Genomic DNA, 10,000 nt, shown 5'->3' on the forward strand with positions numbered 1-10,000 from the left:
GGTGGTTGTTTTTGTATGCAATTTGTGTTTCTGTGTAAAATGTGCAAAACTGCCTGGTTCAAGGAACTCTAATTCAAGCTTGCCCTTGTACTATTCTTACACCTCCCAACTCCCAGGAGTACCTCTGGCTGTGACTTCCGCTGCACTCCCACCTCTTTGTCTGTGTTGTACCATCCTCCAAACAGTAACAATTCCACCCACATCTCTCAACCTCAGACGACATGGACCAACTTTTAACAAGTCATCCCAACTCTCTCTTCCTCACATGTGGTGGTTTCAATCCCCACCATGCATCTTGGCTGGGTGTAGGTACAGTATCTCTTTCACCAACCATGGCACTTCAGCAAAGGACTTCTGTGAACTTTCTGACTGATTTCTCCTAATGGCAAATCCTCCCTTCTGGACTTGGTGATGACCAACTTCCCTGAAAGTGTCTCCTGCTCTTTCTTTGCTCCAATTGGTTCATCAGATCATGTACTTGTGAGAATCGACATATCTGGCTATTCTCAGAGAGCTGGGTCAGCGCTGGCGAGTTTGGCAGCTCACTCAAGATTGGCAGACAGCAAATAGCCATCTCTCTTCAGGACTCCCACATCTACTACCCTTGATGGCAACTCAGCCTGGGGAATTCTTTCACAGACATCTGCTCTCTCTCTCTCTCTCCCTCTCATGCACAGATTCATTCCACCATCTCATCTTCAATCATCTGACACTTCTTCCCACCAATTGTACGCTGAATTCTGTAGCGAGGTAGTTGCTCTCAAATTTGCCTTCTCTTCCTGGAAAGCAAACCTGACCAAAGAAAATCTCAGCTCATTACACAAAAAGTGTGTCCACTCTTAGGAGAGCCAGAAAACATAATCTGTCCAAACTAAAGAATGAACTTTCAAATTTGTCTCCCTCCTCTAAAACCTGGTTGCACCTGATTAAGTCTGTCTCAGGAGTATGCTCCCCTTCCATCCCTTCCCCAACTTTAAATGGCATCACAGCCAACTGAGCTCGTGAGAAGCCCGAATGCTTCAATTCTGTTTGCCTCCAAATCATGTCCCCAACCCCTCACTCTTGGTACCCATTGCTCCCTGTCATACCCAACTGCTCTTTGACTTTGTGTCTTTTGCACCTGAGAAGGCGAAGAAGTTTTTTTCAACCCTCGACTGATTCTGCAAATGGACCGGACATCAGCTCACGTGTCCGAAAAACCCGCTCTACTGCTCTTGCACGTCCTTTCTGCTCTTTTCACCTGGTTATTTGTCCAAGGTCATCTTCCATCTGCTTGAAAATCCACCATCACTGCATTACATAAACAGTTACAAGAATGGATCCCCTTGTATACGGACCTCTCAGCTTACTTCCAATCATTAGAGGAGAGGAGATTGGGACCATACTCTGTGCAGAGCATTGGTGCTGCTTAAGCAGTCTCCTTGGCTATTGGGCACAATCCTGGACGGGTCGCCACTCCGGCACAGTATACCAGCATGCTGACACTCATTTTGCCGACCTCGGAAGGATGACAGGCCGAATTAAGCCCACCTGGTATTAATTCAACAGCTGAGCAGGATTTGAACACAGGACCCTAGGAACCAAAGCCCACCACCCTAACCATTAAGCCAACACCAGGCATAATCATCAGCAAAGTCTTGGAATCATCACAGTTGATATGATATCCTTTACTCCAACAACTTCATCTCAGATCACCAATTTGGTTTCAGACCAGGTTATTCCACCTTGGATATGCTGCTTCGACTCGTACGACAATGGATGGAGGCCCTCAATATCAGACATGAGATCAGGCATCCTGCCTTACTCTCCAAACTCTGCCTATGGCATCCAAGGATGGCTACAAACATGGCTTACTAACTTCCTCTGCTCTCATAGGCAAAGTGTGGCATTCAATGGAATCCTTTCATCCCCTCTCCCTGCCATGACTGGACTGCCCCAAAACAGTGTTCTAGGCCCTGTCCTATTCCTAATCTTCATCAATGATCTCTGACTCTGGAAAATTATCATCTCTTTGCTGATAACTCTACCCTATGCTGTGACATCCCTCACCTTTCAGACAGGCAGGCAGCAGCCTCTTCCCTCTCTTCATCATCATCACACCATTTGAAAGCCTTTATCCCTGAGCAGGGGTCAGCTTTTTGCAGGCTCCAATCATGGTACCCTTTCTTGTGGCAATGTTTTTATGGCCGTTTGTCCTTCCTGACGTCAACCCTTCAGTGGCCTTCGACCCTGCAGGGATAATTACCAGTATACTGGTGCTCATTTTGCCAACTTTCAGAAGGATGACAGGCTGAGTCAACCCCCTGATGTGAACTCAGCAGCCAGCGGGGCTCGAACTCAGGACCCCAACCCACTGCCTGAACCAGTAAGCCACACCAGGCTCATAGCCTCTTCCCTCTCTTCAGACCTGAAAAAAAAACCCAAGCTGGTCAAATACTTGGAATACATCTTTCAATCCAGACAAATGCATTTGTTTGTCTGGATTGAAAGAAACTGCTCTCCAAAAGGACCAAATGGCAAACCCTGACATCTTTCTTAATACTCTTGAAGAAGTTCAGTCACTCAAGCTTCTGGACCTCACCATCAGTCAATATCTTTCTTTGGCAGACCATATTTCAAAGATGGCCAACAACTGCACATCTTCCATTGTGCAAGGTCCTTCCTTGGCTAATCTGAACTTTTTACAACTGACAAGGTCTTCCTCCACAGCTTGGAATACTGCTCTCCCCTCTGGGCTGGCAGCCCTGCCTCACACCTTGTTCTGCTTGATGCCGTTGAAAGCAATGCCTTGAAGATTAATGGAACCTCCTGAGATTAACCTGAGTCTCTGGGCATATCACTTTTACAATCGCATACAGGTCAGTGGTCTCTGTCTTCTACTGCCTCCTTTCTGGTCTTGCATCCTCTTTTCTTTTGGTGCTCTGTCCCTCTCCCTCCCAGGTTTCGGTCCACCATCGACCCCCAAAATTCACGATCACTTCCACTCTATTCCTGCCTGTCAAACCAACTTCCACATCCTCTTCAATCTCAGCATTCCCTCCAGGTCTTCAAGACAGCTGTTCAACACCATCTCAGGTAATCCCCTCCTATTTAAATCATGACCTTTTCTATCCCCATTAACCCTACTTACAGTTTTTCCTTCTGTATGCATCTTGTCCACCCCATGTCCCAGTTTAGCCTCCCACCCTTTCTACTGCTCTGTTACATCCAGATTCATTCCATTCAAGGTCCTCCTTTGTATATAAAAGGTTTATTTTGGGTGGAAACCTGAGTCCATGGTAGTATGGTTATTTTCTTTAGTCTGTTTGACATTTGTGGATCTGATGGATGACTCAGGTGATGTGCTGTACTCAGTAACTGACATTCTTTGATTTTAATTTCTTTTGGGTTGTATACTTGCAATCTGGGGAGTTGATTGAGACTTTGGTGGTGGATCAGCTACATTGCTCTTCCAAGTTTGCGAACGTGCTACCAAAGCAATATAGGGTGGTAGATATTTATCCCCAAAATATGTTTAGGAAACTTTAATGTGAATAAATGTGTCTGCCCAACATCAAGTCCAAAGTGAAGGTGACATATATTGCCTACAAAGCACCAAGATGGCGATATGTCCCAAAAACATCTTGGAAATTGAATTGATACTTTGCAATGAAATCCCATTTGTGAAAGTGCCTGAGCACATACCAGGTCAGACACAAGATGACAAGTTTAACATCACACTTTAATGACAACATTTGTGATAATACAACAGAAACTGGAGTAAGGACACCGTGTGTGGTTGTGTGTGTGCGTGCGCATACACCACAGAAGGTTAATGTGATTCGATGAGTGGAGCTGTTCGACATGATGCATGCGAACATAAAACTAAAAGGCACTCGAAGAGAGCAGGAGCAGTTTTTAGTGCAGCCGTGGTGATGACGATAGGTATATAGTTGTGGCTCCTCGTAGAGAACCCCAGAATGTCAAAAATGGCCAAATGAAAAAAAAAATTATGAAAAAAAAAGTTATCACTCCAAGAGTAGAACAATGGATACTTTGGCCAAGTTCATCATCCTACTCTTGAATACAGGCATCACTTTGGAATAAATAATAAAATGTTTGTCAGGAACACAAACATGACAGAGTGCTGGATAATGTTACTCTGATGTTGCAATGCAGGATGGTCCTGGACATGCGAGTTCTGGGCAAGGCAGCTTTGGCATTAAAGCTCCGAAGTCCAGCGGTGGAATGTAGACGCGGTGGCCGCGAGTGCAGTGTCGCTGCCGTCCCGCATGTTGACGAGACCGATTGATAACACCAGTGTGCAGCATCAATATCTTCGCAACATGGAACTGTGACGTATGAAGACGTTTGACTTTCGCTGGCGTTTTGAAGAAGCCGTGCCACGATGACGTCCAACAATTCACATATAACAAAGAGCAAAATGTCGACATGCTGCCAAGGAAGGCTGGTACTGTGGGATTTGTACTTGAGAGATCTCTGAAAACTTTTCATGCATAAGTACTTTGTTTAAATAAAAATAAGAGTGCCTGTACTGGCTCAAGCAATCGGCAGACAAATGCACGTTTGTACAAGGGAGTTAGTTGTAATCGGGTGAACCAGTTATATAACAAGACTGAAATAGCAAAAATGCACAAAGGAAGTGGAGAGCAATTTTTTTAACAGCATCACAAGACAATTCATTTTTAGCAAATGCTCTGCGTGTGCATCAAATACATGTATGACGAACACATCAGAAAGAAATCCATCTTTGTAGATAAAGAAATTCCTGTGCCTTGTCGTTTTACACGTGAAAGCACATGCGGTGGAAAAATGCAGCTGATGTCGTGTCAGTTGCTTGGGCACTGAAAGGAGCAAAACTTGTCTTCTAGTTTGACCTTTGATGGAGTTCAAGAGATACAAGAGGATGCATGGGCACTTGGGTGATAAAGAACCAGAAGACAGAATTGAAACAAGAGTGAATGCATGACAGAGAGAAAAAAACAGAGGAGGAATATTTATTTGAAGGATGAGGGTTACTTATTAGCAAGGGCGACGTAGTTTCGGGGGAACATGCCTGACTGCCCTTTACAGATGCCCTTCCACCAGTTGGCGTCGGAATTGTCGACGACTTGGATGAAATCACCTCGACGGAAACCCAGCTCACCCTCTTCCTGTGGCTCGAAATCAAAGAGAGCTTGGACGTACATTTGCTGCTGAAAACGCAAATGGGTGTAGGGTTGTTGTCATGTTGTGAATTAACCTTTGCTGTATTTGCATTAGAATATGGAGTGTGATTGCTAAGCGGTTGATAAACTCACTTGTATTTGTTCCATGTCCCTCAAGAATATTTGTTGAGTTCGAGAGACGGACGTAGTTCGATGGTACTCCACCAGTTCGTTGAGGGAAGAGAATTTGACGACCCACAGGAAGTATTTTCCCGCACCGTCACGCAGCACCTTGAAATGTTGGACATCGTTGCCAAATCTGCAATGTAGGATGAGGCTGTATATAAAATTTTGCAGCAGAGAAGATTTGTGATTGAGCAGTGGAAAGGACAGTGAAAGTGCATGTGACTGTCTTGCGTACCTTTTTGTTTGAGTAGCATTGATATCTATTTGTCAATTATGGTTGTACATGTGCAGAGTTGTTGGTATTTTTGTTTGTGTTGTTTCAGTTCCTCATTTGTCAGTTCTTTTGCATTTTTTGTTCCATGATGTGAAGGTTTAAAATGTTTGCATTAAAGCTTTATTTATTTAGTAGAAAGTTGGACATGCTACTGGACGAGATGTCACTCGACTGGCTCCCATCATTTAAAATGCACCAAATAAAATACTATTTTTCAAAAAAAACTGTTTTTTTTAAATTTCACTTCCTTCTGTGAACTTCTATCTCCATCACCTGTTGCATCAAAAACATTGATGTGATAACATGCTACAAATGTGGTACTGAGAGTGCTGTGAAGTGTGGTGGTACCGCCTCTGACTTATTTCCAGTTGTTACTGGAGTTCGTCAGGGATGTGTACTTGCCCCCACACTTTTCAGCACTTGTATGGACTGGATTTTTGGGAGGATGTCGGAGAGATCAAGTTGCGGTGCATCGTTTGGCAATGTCAAGATCTCGGACCTTGATTTTGCAGATGATGCAGTCATCTTTGCGGAGACTTTAGACATCCTCTTGGGGGCCCTCGAGGTGCTGAATGAGGAGTCGGAGCCGTTGGGATTACGGATTTCTTGGGTCAAAACAAAGATCCAGGCTTTCGGTGACATCTTGGATGCTGCTGTCCTGTCTGTGTCTGTTTGTGGTGAGGATGTTGAGGTCGTGGATAGATTCACTTACCTTGGCAGTGATATTCATGTCTCCGCAGGTTGTGAGCCGGAGGTCAATAGACGTCTGGGTCGGGCCTGGGGAGTCATGGATTCACTGGATCATGGGGTGTGGCGCTGCCGGTACCTGTGCGGGAGGACGAAAGTCCGAGTCTTCAGGTCCTTGGTACTTCCAGTCTTGCTCTATGGGTGCGAGACTTGGACTTTGACCAAGGATCTGAGACGGAGACTTAATTCCTTTGGTACCAGGTCTCTTCGGAGAATCCTTGGCTATCGCTGGTCGGATTTTGTGTCCAACGAGCGGTTGCTGAGAGAGACTCGGATGAGATTTGTTACCTGCATAGTCCGTGAGCGTCAGCTGCGGCTGTATGGACATGTGGCTCGTTTTCCTGACGCTGATCCTGCTCATCAGATTCTCTCAGCGAGGGAGTCTCATGAGTGGAGGAGGCCAGTGGGCCGACCACGTGCCTCATGGTTGCAGCAGGTTGACCATCATCTCAAGGAGATGGGGATGGGCCTGGCATCTGCCTGGGGGATGGCCAGACGGAGGCCCCTGGAGTACCGGCGGAAAGTGGACACAGCGACGCGCTGTTCTGGCACATGCTCCCATACCTGACCTGATGCTACAAATCAGGACTTTCATCCAAAAGGGTGGCAGAAACAAAGTTGCATAAAACAAAATTAAATCGGCTTTGTGATTGAATTTATATTTACACTTTAAAATAAATCATCATTCAATTTTTGTTTTTGTTTTCTATAAGAGTAGTCTTCTTTAAATATATCAAAAACAAAACACTTTATCTGAAATAATTACAACATATTTTGAAATAAAAATTTGATTTAGACATATCACATAAGTCACAAAAGAACCCATAACATTAAATTACATGATCACACAAAAAACACTAAAAATGTAACAACACAGTACTTACAAACACATGCACTTACTTCACTGATAGTGAAAAATCCCCAGGTGCACTTTCACTGTCCCTCACCAGAAACGCTCCGTCAAACTTCTGCCTGTTCAACAATTCCTCCGCTTTTGCTCGAGAAATCTTCCCCCGAAACCACCTTGGAACAAAAACAAAAATCAAAACCACACCCAAACAACGATATGGTTTTTCATGTCTTGACAAAATTTCATTTAAACAAGTCTTGAATAAACTTATCAATTACTAAAAATAGACCTATCCATCACACTTTATTCGAAAGGGTTCTTCCAATCATAAAATGTAATGTAATATATTGTTACAGTTTTGGAAATGTAGAATTCCCCAGACAGTTATTTCTTAATTTGTATGAAGGTAGATCCTAGCCCTGTGTTAGAGGGTTTGAGGGGTGGAGGGGATACGTTGTGAGGATAGTCTGTTTATTTCCTGTGTGATGTCTCCTCAAGTGCTGCTTTCTTTGCGGGAGGCATCGGACTCGGCCGGCTCTGGCGCTTTGCGGGGGGCATCGGACTCGGCCGGCTCGGGCGTTTTGCGGGGGGCATCGGACTCGGCCGGCTCGGGCGTTTTGCGGGGGCATCGGACTCGGCCGGCTCGGGCGTTTTGCGGGGGGCATCGGACTCGGCCGGCTCGGGCGTTTTGCGGGGGGCATCGGACTCGGCCGGCTCGGGCGTTTTGCGGGGGGCATCGGACTCGGCCGGCTCGGGCGTTTTGCGGGGGGCATCGGACTCGGCCGGCTCGGGCGTTTTGCGGGGGGCATCGGACTCGGCCGGCTCGGGCGTTTTGCGGGGGGCATCGGACTCGGCCGGCTCGCGCGTTTTGCGGGGGGCATCGGACTCGGCCGGCTCGCGCGTTTTGCGGGGGGCATCGGACTCGGCAGGCTCGCGCGTTTTGCGAGGGGCATCGGACTCGGCAGGCTCGCGCGTTTTGCGAGGGGCATCGGACTCGGCAGGCTCGCGCGTTTTGCGAGGGGCATCGGACTCGGCAGGCTCGCGCGTTTTGCGAGGGGCATCGGACTCGGCAGGCTCGCGCGTTTTGCGAGGGGCATCGGACTCGGCAGGCTCGCGCGTTTTGCGAGGGGCATCGGACTCGGCAGGCTCGCGCGTTTTGCGAGGGGCATCGGACTCGGCAGGCTCGCGCGTTTTGCGAGGGGCATCGGACTCGGCAGGCTCGCGCGTTTTGCGAGAGGCATCGGACTCAGTAGACTCGCGTATTTTGCGAGAGGCATCGGACTCAGTTGGCTTGCACATTTTGCGAGAGGCATCGGACTCAGTTGGCTTGTGCATTTTGCGAGAGGCATCGGACTTCGTCGGCTTGTGCATTTTGCGAGAGGGCTCAGAAGCATCCTCCCCCCCACCCGAAACGTATTGGAGACACGTCTGGCCGTCCGTGCTATCATGACCAAAGGTACCGAGATCATAGCCTCAACTTCTTTCCCTTCCTGATTCAATACTTTCTCTTCGTCGGGTTTTCTGTGTCTGTGTGTGTGTGCGTGTGCGTCCTGGCACATGTCTGCTTAAGTCAGACTGCAGAAGATCGTTATTTTTATTATTAGGTTATCCAGTCAGGACGGGTTAACCTATCGTTTTTCTTCTGTTTATTTCTTATTTATTCTTTTTCCGCCGGAAATTTGCGGGTTCTTTCGCTTTAAAAATCATTTTCTCAGGATTGGTAAGTCCGATCGACACAAAATTTTCACCATAGTATGTATCTTTTTTGATAGCAAACTTTCTTGATAATTGTGACGTCAAAGTCACGTGGTACGGGCGCCATCTTGAAAAAACCGATAAATTTTGGTCCTCTATCTCTGAAACCGTGCAATGGAAAAAATTTTTGCTTCATACATTTTAATGAACTCCCCATCGGGAACACGGGTGATTTTTCGTGACGTCATCAGTGAAGCGGTATCCCGGTGAAAATTCATCAAGTAGAATGCTGCACAGGAAAAATCTAAAATTTGAGCCTCATCTGCACAATTCACCGTAGAAAAAATATATTATGACGTCATAGGTGACTTGGTTCGGCAGCCATCTTGTTTTGAATTAAAAAAAAAAAATCTTCCCCAGAACGGCTGGACACATTGAGGCTAAACTTTACACACACATTACACCCATGACTTCCTTTTTCAAGTTTGTTCATTTCTTATTGATAGGTCACATGGTTTCGTGGCCATCTTGAATTTACCCTAAAACCTTCAAACATCTTCTCCAGAATGGCTGGTCAGATCAAGGGGAAACTTCACATATGTATTGCTCACGAGTAGGGAATATAAGTTTGTTAATTTCTAAATGATAGGTCACATGTTTGGCAGCCATGTTGGATTCAAGAAAAATATTAAATAATGTTTTCTCTTGAATCACATAACTTATCGAAGCGAAACTTGGCAAATATAAACTACCCCCATGCCTGCGCAACGGTAAAAATTATGATGTCACAAACGATAAAAATTATGATGTCACAAACGATAAAAATTATGATGTCACAAGTCACAAGGTTTGGAGGCCATCTTGAATCAAAAAATGCATCTTGTCCGATCAACACGAAACTTAACAAGCATAATCCACTTCCCCATTAGATGGAGAATTTAAATTTATGTTGTAATAGGGCACATGGTAAGGCAGCCATATTGGATTGAAAATTAATAACTTTAAAAGTCTTCTTCTCTGAAACGGCTGAACAGATCGAGGCGAAATTCCACATGTATGACCGCCTCTCCATGACGAACAAAAAGTTGTCTCCCCTTTTGA

General features: G+C 45.7%; 1 protein-coding gene across 2 annotated transcripts in view; it reads right to left on the reverse strand.

Annotated features, from left to right (window-relative positions):
- Nucleotides 1–3,702: 3,702 nt before the first annotated feature.
- LOC147010082 (growth factor receptor-bound protein 2) overlaps nt 3,703–10,000 on the reverse strand; it is a 61,932-nt gene continuing 55,634 nt past the window's right edge. Inside the window, exons 4-6 of one of the 2 annotated variants that reach the window (XM_085861628.1) lie at nt 7,255–7,377; nt 5,301–5,466; nt 3,703–5,192 (exon numbers count right to left, since the gene is read on the reverse strand). In XM_085861628.1, the coding sequence (XP_085717754.1) occupies nt 5,016–5,192; nt 5,301–5,466; nt 7,255–7,377 (466 nt within the window). In that variant the 3' untranslated portion in view covers nt 3,703–5,015. Of the gene's footprint in view, nt 5,196–5,300; nt 5,467–7,254; nt 7,378–10,000 lie in introns of both variants that reach the window. The other variant, XM_085861627.1, reaches the window with a different exon arrangement.

Source organism: Eptatretus burgeri, chromosome 17 (genome assembly GCF_056783735.1).
Source record: "Eptatretus burgeri isolate ZD-2024b chromosome 17, Ebu_testis_v1, whole genome shotgun sequence".
NCBI lineage: Eukaryota > Metazoa > Chordata > Myxini > Myxiniformes > Myxinidae > Eptatretus > Eptatretus burgeri.